General features: G+C 46.8%; 1 protein-coding gene across 1 annotated transcript in view; it reads left to right on the top strand.

Moving 5' to 3' along the window:
• Positions 1 to 16,742, top strand: part of SCP2 (sterol carrier protein 2) — a 65,819-nt gene that overhangs the window by 24,653 nt on the left and 24,424 nt on the right. Inside the window, exons 11-12 of the mRNA XM_056122329.1 lie at positions 5,466 to 5,573; positions 9,732 to 9,885. Of these exons, the coding sequence (XP_055978304.1) occupies positions 5,466 to 5,573; positions 9,732 to 9,885 (262 nt within the window). The remainder of the gene's footprint in view (positions 1 to 5,465; positions 5,574 to 9,731; positions 9,886 to 16,742) is intronic.

Below are 16,742 nucleotides of genomic sequence, written 5' to 3'. Positions count from 1 at the left end.
TTCTGTCACCCTGTGCACAGTAAATGTGGAATCTCTTGAGGTGTACTTTTAGACTGTTCAGGCTCAGTGTCAACACCAGATCCCTACACTCAGTCAGCAGAGTGACAAATAATTTGTAGTATGATCAGGGGCACTTATGAAGTGACCACCGCTTTTTTGTTCCTGGTGGTGATTTGTGTTCTTTCTAACTTTTCTTCTTGATTCATCCAACTAGTTAGAGATTTGTCAGTTTTTTTTTTGTTGTTGTTTTTGTGTGTGTGTGCAGGGGGCCCATATTGACAGTGCTTAGGGTTATTCCTGTCGGTGCTCATAAGTGGTCCCATTGCTTAGGGGAACATGTGCTACCAGGCATTGAACCTAGGCCTTGGATTCTTGCCTGTTGAGCTGTCTTTCCAGCCCCACCCATTTTTGTCAGTTTTGTTCAGCTTTACAAAGAATCAAATTTGCATTTTGAAAATAAGATTATTTGTGTTTTTCCCACTTTATTGATTTCTGCTCTTCATTCTTTTCTTTTTAGGTGTCTTGTGATAGGGGCTAGAGAGATAATACTAGGTTGCCTTGCATGTGGCTGACCCAAGTTCAATCTCTGGCACTGCGTATAGTGTCCTGAGCACTGCCAGGAGTTACTCCTGAGCCCTGAGCTAGCAGTAAGCCCTCGGTACTGACAGGTGTAGCCCAACCCCCCCCCCAAGTTTCTTATAATAGGATACTAAGTGATTATCTTAGATTGTTCTTTTTAAAATATAAATATATAAGACTATGTAATTTTATAAGCAGCATTTTAATTTTAACCGCATTTCACAATATATTTGTCATTTAGCTCTAATATTTTTAAGTGACTTATACTTTTATCTTTACCCTGTAAATTATTTAGGAGAATGTTATTTAATATGCAGGTACATGGAATTTTCCCATATAGCCATTGTTCATTGGTTTCAGGTTTAATTTTGTTGTGGTCAGATGAAACATTTGATTTTTATTTTGACCCTTTCAAATTTATTTGAATTTGCTATGATAGGGCTGGAGTGATAGCACAGTGGTAGGGCGTTTGCCTTGCACGCGGCTGACCCAGCCATCCCAGGTTCGATTCCTCCACCCCTCTTGGAGAGGCCGGCAAGCTACTGAGAGTATCTCGCCTGCACAGCAAAGCCTGGCAAGCTCCCCATGACATATTCGATATGCCAAACACAGTAACAAAAAGTGTCACAATGGAGTTTCTGGGCCCACTCCAGCAACTCAATGAACAATAGTAGGACAGTGTTACAGTGCTACAGTATAGTAGGTAGGGCGTTTGCCTTGCACACGGCAGACCTGAGTTCGGTCCCAGGTACTCGATATGGGACCCTAAGTCTGCTTGGAGTGATCTGAGTGCAGAACCAGGAATTAGCTCTGAGCACAGCTGGGTATAACCAAAAAATCAAATTTATTTAAACTTATTTTCTTGCTCAGCATATGATATTTATTGAATTTATCATACATTCATACATATGCACTTGCAAAATAATGCGGATGCTGTAATTGTTAGATTTAGTTCTCTTTTTATGTCTGTTATAGCAAGATGATTGATAGAATTTTTGAAATTCTATCAATGTGTGTGTGTGTGTGTGTGTGTGTGTATGTTTACTGTATCATTTGTCTTGCTCTAATGCTCAGGGTCCCACTTTGTGTGCAGGAGACCTAGCTTCAAAGAGCTTGGCTTATTGTGCCTGTATAAATTACAAACATAAAAATGTGGACTTAATCTAATAAAGAAAAATTATTTGAAAGTAAATGCCTGCCACTGACCCCACACTCACTCCCCCTACAAGGGCATAGCATGCCCCCACTGAAAAGACCCCCAGTGACATTGGGCGTGGACCCTATATAGAGATTTTCCTGCTGTAACTGTGGAGTTGTCGCTTCTTTTATTTCTGTCAGTTGATAGAATATTATTTTTGTGCCTGTATTGGAACGACATACACATGCATTTGTAGTTGCTATATCTTCAGCAAGAGTTATCTGTTTTGTCTGTTTTGTATTTTCTTTTGATTTGGGCTCACAGTTAGCAATGCTCAGGGCTTACGTTCCGTGGCTCTCAGGGTCCCAGCACTGCTGATGTGATCCCCCTAAAAAAATTGCTGCAAATGAGGCTCGAGAGAGAACTCAAGCAGCTGGGGTGCAGCAAGCAACACAGGAGTCCAGCTTCAGGCCCTGTGAGCACTTGGAGGAGACCACGTGGAAGCACAGTACCACAGCTGAATGGCGGTTCTGTGTTCACCTCGAAGTACTCGGCCCTGTTCGCTCCCCACACCCATCGCTGGGGCCTCCTTTCCTATCTCTTCCTTTGCTGGAGTTCCGTTGTCTTCTTTTTCAAGTGCCCTAAGCTTTCCTGCTTCAGGACTTCTACCTTCCCCTGCCCCCCAATATTCCTAGGTTTTACTTGCTCACTCCTTGGGGACTTTGGCCAAGAGTCACCTTCTCAGTGGAAACTTTGTCTAAAATGTCACCCTTTCCTGGTCTCTGTCCTCCTTTCTAGTGCTTTATCTCTGGATTCATTGTAGTTGATGAGCTCAAGATAACTTATTTTTTGGCGTGGGGTGGCCCCCTGGGACTCCCAAGAATGCTGGGGTTGCCCTGCGGTGTTTCTGGTGATACTTAGCCCAACTGTATGGACACCATGTTTAGGCCACATATTGCTCAAGGTGCGTCCTCTAGAGCCACATTTGGAGATGCTTGGGGGCCGCTAAGGCTACACCTGGATTGAGAAGGACCACTGTGACAATGGTAGTTGGAAATAACTGCTCTGGATGAGAATTGAGTGCTGAGGTTGGTGAAGCGATATACATGGTAACCTGTCAGTATTGGTAACCTGTATTGCAAACCATAAGGAGGGTGGAGGGAGGGGCAGGAGAGCGAAAGCAAGAGCAAGAAAGAAGGAAAAGGAAGGAAGGAAGGAAGGAAGGAAGGAAGGAAGGAAGGAAGGAAGGAAGAGAGGGAGGGAGGGAGGGAGGGAGGGAGGGAGGGAAGAAGGAGAGAAGGAGTGAGGGAAGAAGGAGGGAAGGAAGGAAGGAAGGAAGGAAGGAAGGAAGGAAGAGAGGGAGGGAGGGAGGGAGGGAAGAAGGAGAGAAGGAGTGAGGGAAGAAGGAGGGAAGGAGGGAAGGAAGGAAGGAAGGAAGGAAGGAAGGAAGAGAGGGAGGGAGGGACGGAGGGAGGGAGGGAGGGAAGAAGGAGAGAAGGAGTGAGGGAAGAAGGAGGGAAGGAAGGAAGGAAGGAAGGAAGGAAGGAAGGAAGGAAGGAAGGAAGGAAGGAAGGAAGGAAGGAGAAAAGTGGATAGGGGATGGGGGTGGTGGCAGCTGAGAAACTGGGGACATGGGTGGTTGGAAATGTACCCTGGTGGAAGGAAGAGTATGAAGCATCCTGGTACTGAAACACAGCCATGAACAACTTTGTAACTTTGTATCTTTAAGTGATAATAAAAATATTTTTAAAAATTACAATATTTCATGAACCTCTAAAAATAGAAGAATATAGGCCATTATTTTTGTTATTTTAATTGAGTCACTGTGACACAGTTACAAAACTGTCATGACCAGGTTTTAGTCATACAATGATCCAGTACCCATCTCTCCACCAGTGTCCTTTTCCCACCACCAGTCGCCCCAGTTTCCCTCCTGCCACACCCCACTCCCCCAGCCTGCCTCTGTGGCAGACTGTCTGTCTCTCTCTCTCTCTTTCTTTCTCAGAAAAGTGTCTGCTATAGCGGCAGAGGTGTCCAACCTCATTGTAATAAGGTTGGACATGGGGGATGGGGACGGTGGCAGTAGAGAAACTGGAGACTTTGGTGGTGGGAAATGTACACTGGTGAAAGGAAGGGTATGGAGCATCCTAGGACTGAAACCCAATCATGAGTGACTATTGTAACTGTGTCTTACAGTGATTTAATAAAAAAAATTTTTAATTAAAAATATATTTCATGAACCTGTTAAAAATAAAGAAAGAAATAAAAGAATACAGGCTTTTATGTACAGTTATCTTACTATTAATCTTGGATATATATATATTTTTTTCTCTCTTTTTCTTTTGTTTTTTGGGCCGCTTCAGTCCTCAGGGGTTACTCCTGGCTTTGTGCTCAGGGATCACTCCTTGCAGTGCTTGGGGGATCCATATGGGATGCTGGGGATTGAGCCCAAATCTGTTGGGTGTAAAGCGAATCCCCCACTTAATATATTATCCCTCCAGCCCCTTAATCGTGAATATTCTGCTGTTGTCTATCTCCTAATGTATAAAATAGGACCAATAGTAACTACTTCATAGGATCGAGGATTGAATTGCATAAATATTTGTAAAATCATTAGAATAAGGTTGAAGACAGAGTGAGTGCTTCAAAACTATTAGCTACCTTTGATAGCACAATGACAACTATTATCGTTATTTGGTGACTTTACCTCTCAGTACTATACCAGAAGTACGTCTGGGAAGAATATTTCATACAGTGCCTTCATTTGTCTTTATTTCTCAACCACCTGCGAGAGTGAGGAATGTTGAAACTGCCAAGCCTGTGAGGTAAACTTTGTCTTCCAGATTTATAGCTATGGCTCAATAGTCTTTTCAGCCACTTCCTTTCATCTTGAGTGAGCACTTTCTGCTCCCTTCCTCCTCTGCCTCCCTCCCATTTATTAAGAATGTGTATTTAACTTAGGAAAGTGTAGTTGACGGTGGAGGAAAATGAATATATTTTGGCAAAGTTACAAATTTTTAAGATTATATAGTTATCTTATTAAGTTACTAGATTCACCGTCACTGTCACTGTCCTCCCATTGTTCACCGATTTGCTCGAGCGGGCCCAGTAATGTCTCCATTGTGAGGCTTGTTGTTGTTGTGTTTGGCATATCGAATACGTCATGGGTAGCTTGCAAGGCTTTGCCGCGCGGGTGAGATACTCCAGCCCAAATTACTAGATTATATCTTAATAGTGTTTTACGACTAGGGGCCATGTGACCCCCTCCGGATTCCCGAATATTCTAAGGAGACCACAGGGGGAAACCATATACACGAGGGCCATGGGCATGATACTGGGGGGCAAACACTAGGACAGGAACCAGGGTTGGAAGGGGACCGTGGTCCCTAAAAGTCTGAGAAATACTGTAACATAGATCATAATATTTTAGTTACAGTTTGTACCTATTTTTGCTCTTTTCCTCTGGTACACTGATTTTCTATTAAATTTGTTAGCAATTTTGGAAATTAGAGAGCTCTTAAAAACTAAAAGGAGCTTTGTTTTATGCAGGAAGGACTCTGAAAACAGGGTCTTTACCGCTCAGTATTTATTACCTCCTTTTCAGAGGTGCTTTTATCAATTTGATGTTTGAATTGTTAAGAAATGTCTTATTTCCCCTGGGGAATTCTTCGCTACATGAATGTTTGAAGAACACATATGATTTGTTGTAAGCATATTTTAATATTTGGGAATATTTTTCCTTCTGTAGGACAAGGTGGAAAGTTGGTTGATAGAGGAGATAACACCTATGGAGGAAAGTGGGTGATAAACCCCAGCGGAGGACTGATTTCTAAGGGACACCCGCTGGGAGCAACAGGTAATAAGACACGCATTTTGCTACCATTTTGGGGATAGGTTTGGATGACTGGTGGTTGATTTGAATGAAAAATTGCCTTCTCTGAACTTGGTCATCAGCGTTTTAAATGTGTAGCCCTACGTATTTCATTTTCACCCCTAGTGGCCCCCAGCTCTGTCCCAGACGTGTGCAGGAAACATGTGATAGGAATCGAGCCAGACAAGCGTCTTAATCCCTATGCCATCTCCGCAGTGCTTGTCTGCTGATATCCTGGCTTTATCTGTTCTTTGTTTTGTGTTTGGGCCACACCTGGTAGTGCAGGGCTTACTCTTGGCTCCGCACTCAGGAATTGTGAGCAGGATTACACATGCCAGGCAAGCGCCCTACCCACTGTGCCATCTCTCCCGCCCCAGTTTATCCATTTTGCATACACCTCCCACCCCTCCCCGCCACCTCTTCCTTCATCATGGTTGGCGTCTTTGTGATGGCTGGGGTTGCACCTGACCAAGAGGCTCACACATTTTCAGTTGTGCAAGAAGTTGCCGCACTCGCCCAGGTCTGCCCTCCTTGACTTCCAGACTTACGCACTTGTTTCCTGGGGGAAACTGCACTCGCAGTTGAGGGGCACGAGTGATGGCCCTGGCACTCATGGTTGTCCCTGGGGTGCTCACACATGTGCTCTCAGGAGTCACACTTCCTGGCCGTGCTACGTATGCTCCGTTTGTAGTGCTCACGGGGCCTTGCATCCTTTTTGGGTAGTGTCTGTACACTGCTGGCCTTGGTGTGGCCAGAACCTGCTTGCACAGGGTGGCTCTCAGCGCAGATTTGACCCCAGGGATGTGCACTCCAGATTTAAGCACGCATAGCACGTGCTCTGAATCGCAGCGCCATTCCTCCAGCCCAAGAGTTTTTATATTTGGTAGTGTTCTAAGTGGATCACTTCCATAACTCTGGGAGGGTAAAACTGCTCTTCCATCCTTCAGTGTATATTGATGTCATTAAAGCTTTTGGGGTGGTGATTTGGGTTTGGGGGCTGTATTGGTGGTGATTTTGGCTTTCTCCTGGCTCTGTGCTCAGGGGTCACTCCTGGCAATGCTCAGGAGCCTGAGTATGGTGCCAGGAACTGAGCCTGGGTTGGCTGTGAGTGAGGCATGTACCTTATCTTAATCCTGTACCTTATCTCTCGAGCTACTCAACATTAGAAAAAATTATTTTTCTTTGAAACTCAACAAACCTTTCTCAAAAAGACAACCTCCAATAATAGACTCTTATTTTTGTATTGTTTATTAAAGGACCTTTAGATGTAAGGTAAAGGTAAAGGCCCTCCCGTTGATCGTCGATTTACTCGAGCAGGCCCAGTAACGTCTCCATTGGAGACTTTGTTGTTACTGTGTCTGGCATATCCAATACTCTCGGTAGCTTGCCGGGCTCTCCGAGAGGGGCGGAGGAATCGAACTCGGGTCGGCCATGTTGGCCGCTTGTAAGGCGAACGCCCTACCCACTGTGCTATCGCTCCAGCCCCCCATAATTTAGAACTAAAGCTAAATTATAACTTGTTTGTACTTGGCCTTCCTAATAATCTAGGAAGAGGAGTTAAAGGCCAAAGGAAACAGGAAGAATTCAAGGCCTTAGATAATTCAAGATATTTTTCCACTAGTTTTTCTTTCTGTGATTTTCCATAGCACTAAACAGTCATCTTCACTAGCAGTTTGTATTTTATGGTATATTCTTTATATTTCCAGTATTTAGAGAAATGGTTTTGGTTTTTAGAGGTAACCAGACTTTATATCTATATACATTTCTAGATTTTAGTAGGCTAATACTTTTATTTAATACTTTTAATTCTAGGCTAATTGCATATACATGTATAAAAACTTGTTAGGAAATATTTGCAGCAAACATAGTAAAATGAAGGGTGTCACTTTTACAAGATGCCCTCTGCTCATCCACACTTATAAATATATAAGTCATGTCTGGTAGATTATTTTTTTTAAGTCTAGGAAAAATATGGGTTTTAATTCATTGCCAGAAACTACCCAAGGAAGGAAAATTAAAATAACATATTTGCCCAAATATTTTATGTCTTTATAACTGTGTGCCATGCTTTCTTAGCAAGTGGAATTCTGAGACAAATGTTTGGCTTATACCCTTCATAGATATTTATTCTAGAAATAATAAGAAACAGCTGCTTATTAACAACTAGAAAGTCAAATAATCAGGCTGTCTCCTACTGACACTCATTTGTCATCAAAAGAAAATCAGTTGAGGGCCGGAGAAGTAGCTTGAAGGACCGGAGCACGTGCTTTGCTGCAGGAGGCATGGGCTCAGTCACCACACGCTTGCTTGCTGAGAGCCAGCCCGGTTTCCATCCTGAGAACCACCAAGAGTGAGTCCTGAGCCAGGAGTATAGCCCTAGTACCACTAGACGTGGTCCACTCCCTCCTCACACCCCAAGTGCTCATTTAAAATTATGGTGTTTAAGATATGATTCTGTCAATGTATAGACTCTGCTTGGAAGTGAGAAGTGGCAGGTCAATTTCTTTTTGGGGGTGAATGTGAGGAGGGCACATCCAGCTGTGCTCAGGGCTCTGCCACTTCAGGGATCACTTTTCCCAGTGCCCAGGAGACCATATGGGATGCCAGGGATTGAACTCAGGTCGGCCAGATGCAAGGCAGGCTCCCTACCCACTGTACTATAGCTCTGACCCTTGTTGATGAAAGGGCATGGCAGTGCAGGGAACGTCACGCGTACTCAGGAATCAGAAGCTGGGGTTTGGCTGTGGGTGGAGAACAGATATGAGACCTCTTGGGCTGTAAAACTAGTCTATCCTGACAGAACATCACGCCCTGTGCCTGAAGAACTGGTCTGGGAGAAGGTTACAGATGTCCGTGGGGATGCCTGGATTCTAATCTCAGCTCTGGAAGTTGCCTGCTTTGTGACCATTCACAAATGACCTTACAGCTTGCCAAGTGTTTATGCAAAATTCTCTCCAGCTCTGAAAGACTTTGGTTTTCTTATCCACGGGACAAACACTATTCTTTTGAATCTAGAACTATTCCTGGGAATAACCCTACAAAGATCTGGAACAATAACTACACATAAGTCTGAAAAAACGAACAATTCGTTTTTGTGGAGGACTATTGGGAGGAACATAATAAGAGAATTTCTCATGGCAGAAAATTTTTTTAAAAAGCAAACTCCCCAATTCCTTATTATTTCTGTTGTGATGTATTAAAAAAAATAGTGAAATGAGTTCAATCATTTAGCCGTTTTGCCTGGGAGGAGAACTATATCTATCTATCTATCTACCTACCTATCTATCTATCTATCTACCTTTCAAGGGCTGGAGCGATAGCACAGCGGTAGGGCGTTTGCCTTGCACGCAGCCAACATGGCCAACCCGAGTTCGATTCCTCCGCCCCTCTCGGAGAGCCCGGCAAGCTACCCATGCATATTCGATATGCCAAACACAGTAACAACAAAGTCTCCAGTGGAGACGTTACTGGGCCCGCTCGAGCAAATCGACGAACAACGGGAGGGCCTTTACCTTACCTTATCGACCTTTTATTCCCGTTGTTCATGGATTTGCTCAGGCGGGCCCAGTAACGTCTCCATTTTGAGACTTGTTACTGTGTTTGGCATACTGAATGTGTCACAGGGAGCTTACCAGGCTTTATACATACATACATACATACATACATACATACATATTCGTTGTTCTTGCTCGCGTTTTTGAGCCACACCCGGCAGTGCGCCGGGCTGCAGAGTCCGGGCAGGGCTGCAGGGACTCTAGGCGGTGCTGGGGCTCGAATCCGCGGCGGCTGCAGGCTTGAGTTTTCCTCTTTGAACACGGCCGGAAAGCAACAAGGTCGGATCACCTCTAAGGCGCGCCGGGGGAATTCCTTAAAGCTCGCTTATTGGGGCTGGAGTGACAGCACGCGCCCAACCCGGGTTCGATTCCCAGCGCCCCATAGGGGCCCCTGCGCACTGCCGGGAGTGAGTTCCTGAGTGCAAGGCCAGGAGTCGCCCCCGCGCATCGCCAGTTGTGACCCCGAAAGCAAAACAAAACCCCAGCTTGCGCACTGTCTCCGAGGAGAGGTCGCGGGCCCCCCTCGCGCGGCGGGAGAGGGCGGGGGCGGCGGCGGGCCCGCTCTGACGCTCTGCGCTCGGCTCGCCAGGTCTGGCGCAGTGCGCCGAGCTCTGCTGGCAGCTGCGGGGCGAAGCCGGAAAGAGGCAGGTCCCGGGGGCGAAGGTGGCCCTGCAGCACAACCTGGGTCTCGGCGGCGCCGCGGTGGTCACGGTCTACAGGATGGGCTTCCCCGAGGCGGCCGGGTAAGTCGGGGGGCGCGCGGGGGGCGGGTCCCAGGGCTTCGCGGGGAGCGGGCCCGGGGAGGGGGCGCGGCTCGCGCGGGGGGTGGGGTCCCAGGGCCACGCCGGCGCCCCGCTCCGGGGCCGGTCGTCGGGCCCGGCGGCGAGTCCGTCCGCGTCCCCGGGTCTCCGGGTCTCGGGGCCCGGCCGGCGCCCCCCTCCCCACCCCGCTCTCCGGCCCCGCGGGCCCCCGCGCTCCCCGCCTCGCCCCGGGCGTCCCGCTCCCGCGCCCTCGCGCCCGGGCTTTCCCTTCCCCGCGGGGCAGTTTCGGGGGGACCCGACGCCCCCCCCCCCACCTTGGCTTTTTCCCCCAGGGTCATTCCGCGCGCGGGGGCAGTTCTGGCCTCCCCGCCGAGGTCAGGGCAGGTCACCGCTGCCCGGATTATGAAATGATCGTGTCTTTATTTTTCACCCTGACTCTCTCTCATTCTGTAAGGGCTGTCGACAGGGATTGGCTCTCTGTCTCTCTGTCCTTGTCTCTCTCTCTCTCTCTCTCTTTTTACATTTTCTCTTGGAATTCTTGGCAGTTATCAAGATTTTCACCTTTTCAGCTCAGAAAACCTCATCTGCTTTCCGCCCTTATAGTTTTCCCTTTCCAGAATGTCATGTGACTAGGATCAGTGTGGCACATTTATAGAATCAATTATATTTTTTTATAAGCTCTTTTTTCCCCCCTCTTTTGGTCTTTGAGCCACGCCTAGCAGTGCTTAGGGCTTACTCCTGGCTCTGTGCTCAGGGGTCACTCCTGGCAGAGCTTGTGGCGCCTGGGACTGAACCCAGGTCAAGCCGCGTGCATGGCATTTAAGTGTCCTACCTACTGTACTGTCTTTCTAGCCCCTCTTATTAGCTGAGTCTCTTCTCTCTACCCCCTTTTTTTTCTTTTCTTTTTAAACATGGAGTATGATTTTTCATGTGAAACTTCAATTTTTTTTTCCTTTTTGGTTCACACCCTGGCAATGCTCAGGGGTTACTCCTGGCTCTGCACTCAGGAATTACTCCTGGCAGTGCTCAGGGGATCATATGGGATGCTGGGAATCGAACCCGGGTTGACCGTGTGCAATGCAAACGCCCTACCCACTGTGCTATCACTCCAGCTCCCAAACTTCAATCTTTTAAGACTCATTTTGGGCACCACCTTTTATTTTATTTTCTTCTGCTTGTTTTGTTTTGGGGCTACACTTTGCAGTTTCAGGGGTTACTCCTGGCTCTGAAGTCAGGAGTCACTTCTAGCAGGCTCAGGGGACCATATGGGATACAGGGGATCAAACCCTGATCAGGCGGTACTGTCACTCTGACCCCTACCATCTCTTCCTAAATACCTATAGCTTTTTTTTTTTTTTGGCTTTTTGGGCCACACCCAGCAACGCTCAGGGTTACTCCTGGCTCTGCACTCAGGAATTACTCCTGGCAGTGTTCGGGGGACCCTATGGGATGCCGGGATTAAGCCTGGGTCTGCTACCTGCACGGCAAACACCCGCCCCTCTGTGCTGTCGCTCTGGCCCCACCTATAGCATTTGTCCCTTCTTGGTCCCCTCCAGTTTTGGTGTAGTTGTCGTGTATTCTTTCTGTTCCCTTTCTTATGTGAGCTCTTTGAAATCAAAGACTGACTTCTCGCTACCCTCTCACAGTTAGCAAATGTCTGTTAAGTTGACTCTAAGTAAGATTTTTAATTTTTAGTTTCTTCCTAACTCTGGTTGATTCTGTACCGTCCTCTGGAATGCAATCCACTTCATATTTGGAGTTGAAAACTCTCAATAAAAGCCAACCTATGAAATGCTCCCATAACCAACATTTAAGTATAGCTATCTGGTTTGTTCAGAATAGAAAGCTATTTGGGTCAATAAATTCTACTTTATTTATTAGTTTATTTGGGATTTGAGCCACACCTGGTAGTACTTAGGGCTTACTCCAGACTCTGTGATCAGGGATCACTCTTGGTAGGGTTCTGTAAACCATATGTGGTACTGGGGATTAGACGTGGGTTGGCCACCACATATGGTCCAAACCCTGACATAAAGAACAAATAAATTTAAAGTGGAATGACTGTTATTGCCCAGGAGGAGAGCATCCCAGTCCTGCCTTGAGAGGTAAGGAGGTTGAGGAGGTTTGGAGAGTGGCCGAGCCTTGTGGGCAGAGGGAAAGTAGTTTTGCAGGGCTCTGGGTCAGTGTAAGTAGTCTATAGGTGACACGAGATGAGCCTGGGTTTGGAATACTTCAAGTTGACTTGGAGTCTGTATTCTAGAATGTGAGTTTAGCCGAGATCATCTAACTGCGTATCTTGCGCTTTGGGGACATGTATTTGGCATTGCATTGAGTTAACAGCTGTGGAGACCAGAGGCCAGAAATCCGCAGGATGTCATTGCTGTTGCATGGATTGGAGATGTTGAGTGGCCACCAGGAGCACCACTGATGTGAGCATGCAGAGGAGAGGGTATCTTAAGGGCTCTGAATAACTGCATTGAATTTACACTTACGGGTCCAGGAAATAGTAGAGTGGTTAGGGCTCGTGCTGAACCCAGCTTTGATCTGTGTCCATGTGGCCATGCAGGCATTGCCAGGTATTACTCTGGAGCCCCCCCAAGTGCCTCCAGGTTGGCCCTCGTGGTCCCCAGCACTGCAGGCCCAGGCAGCAGCAGCACTGTACCCTCTGGCCCAGCACTGACCCATCAGCCAGGTGACTGAGAATCACTGGGAGTGGTTCCCCAGCATTACTTGGGAGCCCCCCTCCCCTCATCAACATAGAACATTTTTTCTCCATTTTATTTGATTTCATTTTATGAATTTTTCTGCTACACTCAGAGTACTCAGGGCTTCACCCTGGCTCTGTGCTCAGGGATCACTCCCGTTGTGGTGTCGGGGATTGAATCAGGGTCAGCCATGAGCGAGGCAAGAGCCCGTTTCCCCCATACTTTCTCTCTGGCCCCTCTTCTTTAACTTAGAATAGTTTTGAATATGAGCATTGGCTTTATGTCATAACATCCTACTCGCCTTTATAAGCAGGGAACTTAAATGACAAAAACTGAGTGTAGATTTGTGTTCCAGCCTCTGTTACCAAACCTAACTCTGTTCTGATTTTGGTTCTTTTAAAATTAAGGTACAATTTAGGCATACATGAATGTATGCTGTTAACGAAGACATACATTAAAAGTCGGCCATTTTAGTACATAGTTCTGCAAACTTTGACAACTCTACAGAGTCCGGTGGCAGTTGGACCACCTCTCAGTTAGACTGAAGAAATTGCAAAGCCACTTGAATGTAGGCTCTGTCTCCTATTCTTTCAATGCACGGGGTTTACAGAGATAGCGGGAGGTGCCGCCCTCAGCTTTCCATCTTGTGACTTGCTCTGGACATGTTAACTTCACCTTTTCCTCTTTTAGAAAAGTAAAAATCCCGACTTCGGTGATTGGAAAGATAACAGAAACTGTTTGCCACAGACTGTAGTTGCTCAGTAAACTGTTGTCTTCCTATTTCCCTCTGCGTTTTTCTTTCTTTCTTATTTCTCCAGTTCAAGCCACTCGTTAGACAGTTGGAAATAATTTTATTTTTGAAATTAGTTATATCACCTAGGAGCTTGGACACAATGAACTTCGTTAACTAAGTATTAGTAGAGTAGGGGAAAATCCAGCTCCTTGAAGTCCACAGCCTGACGGGGGAGAGTTGAGTCAGACTTTCCACGGTGGCCCCAGGAGGTTCTTTTGGCTTTCGCTCCCTTCGCTTTGGGCTGGATTCAGGTCCGTGGGTCCACATGCCTGCATTCAGGTCAAAGGGAGTTATTGCTGATTGCAAATAAACCTTACTTCCTGGTATTTGTTTGCACCATCCAACCAAATCTTAGTAAAATAAACTGCTAAAACATTAGTTTTAGGGGCTGGAGAGATAGTACAGTGGGTAGGGCGCTTGCCTTGCATGGGGCTGACCCGGGTTCGGTCCGTGGCCCTCCTTGTCCTCTGAACACAGAGCCAGGAATAAGCCCTGAGCACTGCTGGTTGTGGCCCCGCCCCCTCCCCCCCAAATACTATTAGGGTTAAGGAATTGATTAGAATGTAGGCATATATCGCAGCCTCCTCCTCCCTCTTCCTCCCCCTCTTCCTTCCCCTCCTTCTCCTCCTCCTCCTCCTCCCCCTCCCTTTCCACCCCCTCTTCCCCTCCCACCCCCCACACCCAGTGATGCTCAGTGGTTGCTCCCAGCTCTATACTCTGGAGTTACTTCTGGTGGACTCAGGGGACCGTATGGGTTGCTGGAGATTGAACCTGGGTCGTCCGCATGCAACACAGAGGCCCTCCCCACTGTACTATCACTTCGGTCCTTGTCTTCTTCTTAAACAGTAAGGATAAAAGCAGTCATTTGCAATTTTATTTTTGATAGCATCTTTGAGATGTAATTCCCATGCTATACAGTTCTCTATTTTAATTATACATTCAGTGGGTTTTAGCATGTGACAGGTGTGCAGTGCCCCTCATGCCATTGAACAATCTGTTCTAGGACCTTTTCATCGCCCTTTAATAACCAGACCCCAGCTGCTGGAGCAGTAGTACAGGAGGTGGGGTGCTTGCCTTGCATATAGTTGATCCAGGTTCAGTCCCCGGCACCCTGAGTACAGAGCCAGGAGACAGCCCTGAGCACAGCTAGGTGTAAACTCCCAGAAACCCTCAAAAAAAGCCATGTCTCTCGGGGCAGGAGTGATAATACGGGGTGGGGGGGCAATTGCCTTGCACAAGGCTGACCAGGGGTCAATCCCCTGCACCCCATAAGGTCCCCTGAGCCTGCCAGGAGTGACCCCTGATTGCAGAGCCAGAAGTAAACCCTGATCACTACTGGGCATTGTCCCCCCAGACAAAATCCAGAGCAGCAAAAAACACCAAATAATAATCAGGTCCCATTATCAGTGGCTCCTGAGGACCTCCCCCCCTTCCCCCCATCCTGGCTCTGGCAACCTCTAATTAGACTTTGTTTTTCTACATATTTGCTTGTTTTTGTTTTTTAAGACTCCGAAGAGTTTTATTTACTTATTTATTGGCTTTTTGGGTCACACCCGTCAATGCTCAGGGGTTACTCCTGGCTCTGCACTCAGGAATTACTCCTGACGGTGCTTGGGGGACCAACCATGCCAGGGATCGAACCCAGGTCGGCTTTTTACAAGGCAAACGTCCTACCGGCTGAACTATTGCTCCAGCCCCTGTATTTGCCTGTTCTGGACATTCTGTAACCACTTTGTAAAGGCCTGTTCTGTACCAGAACACGGGATATCATTCACAGGCAGTTCTTTGCGTAATCATGATAAAACCCTGCTCAATGTGAGTTAAACTTGTTTCCTGAGGAGGAGACTGATGATTGGAGTCAAAACAACTAATTTACAGAGAGCCTTAAGTGGCAGCTGAAGACTGTTTTCTCCGGAGTCCGAGGCTCCCACATTCTTGTTGATTCTGTGTGTCTCAGCTTTCACATCATTAAGCAGTGCCTAGATTTTGAGCCTTAGAATGAAATTTTTCAGAAAGCATGGAAGAATTGATACACCGAGTAGGAAATCTTGCTAGTTAATCTTCAGAATCCCTTTCAACATTTCATGTGCTAGATTCCCCCCCCCCAGGAAACTAGATGTCCTCTCACCCTCTCCCTCTCCCTCTCCCTCTCCTTCCCCCTCCTCCCCTCCCTCTCCTTCCCCCCTCTCCTTCCTCCTCCTCCCTCCCTCTTCCTCTCCCTCTCCCTCTCTCTCTCCCTCCCCTTCTCCCTCCCTTTTTGGGCATTATGGTTTGCAATGCCGATACTGAAAGGTTGTCAGTATCCCTTTACCTACTTTCAACACTCAGTTCTTGTCCAGAGTGCTCATTTCCAACTATTATCATACTGATTCCTTTTCTAATTGCCCTCTGCCCCCCTCCCCCCACCCACCACCCACCTGGTGACAAGCTTCCAACCAATGACTAGTCCTCCTGGCTTCTGTTTTCCCTGGCTTTAGATATTGGTCTCATACCTTTTTTTTTTCTTTTTTGGGTCACACCCGGCATGCACAGGGGTCACTCCTGGCTCATGCACTCAGGAATCACTCCTGGTGGTGCTCAGGGGACCATATGGGAAGCTGGGAATCGAACCCAGGTTGGCCGCGTGCAAGGCAAATGTCCTACCCGCTGTGCTATCGCTCCATCCCCTGGTCTCATACAATTTTCTTTTTGTATTCCACAAATGAATGCATTCATTCTATATCTGTCCCTCTCCTTCTGCCTGATTTCACTTAGCATGATTTCTCCATATCCATCTGTTAATAAGCAGATTTCATGACTCCATGTTTCCTAACAGTTGTGTGGTATTCCATCGTGTAGATGTACCATAGTTTCTTTATCATTGCAGCATCGTTCACAATAGACAGAATCTGGAAACGGTCCAAGTGCCTGAGAGCAGAAGACTGGATGAAGAAACTGGTACATTTACACAATAGAAACTAAATTTTTAAAAAATCAGTTTCATACAGCTCTGTATATAAAGAATTCATGAGGAACATCCTTTTATAATGGAGTCATCTCTTTTATGAACTTGTTATATTCAGTTTCCCTAGAGCAAGGCACATCAACTATTAAGAAATGGGGAGTTTTTAGAAAATGTTGACAAAACGGCCTATTAACTTTCCCCCTAATCTGAGTGAAAAGTTGGCTAGTGATCTGTTTGTTGAGCTTTTTGAAACAAGATAAAGCCGTATCTGTGACCTCTATGGATCTGATCCACTGCATTAAGTACACACTGCCCTGGCTTCCTAGGGGTTTTGTCCACATTGATCAGTGACCAGTTGAGCATGCCACTTGCACAGTACTTAGTTGAATGTCACTTG

Source organism: Sorex fumeus, unplaced genomic scaffold, assembly GCF_029834395.1.
Source record: "Sorex fumeus unplaced genomic scaffold, SorFum_2.1 ptg000045l, whole genome shotgun sequence".
Taxonomy (NCBI): domain Eukaryota; kingdom Metazoa; phylum Chordata; class Mammalia; order Eulipotyphla; family Soricidae; genus Sorex; species Sorex fumeus.
This window is presented reverse-complemented; position numbering and strand designations above follow the sequence as displayed.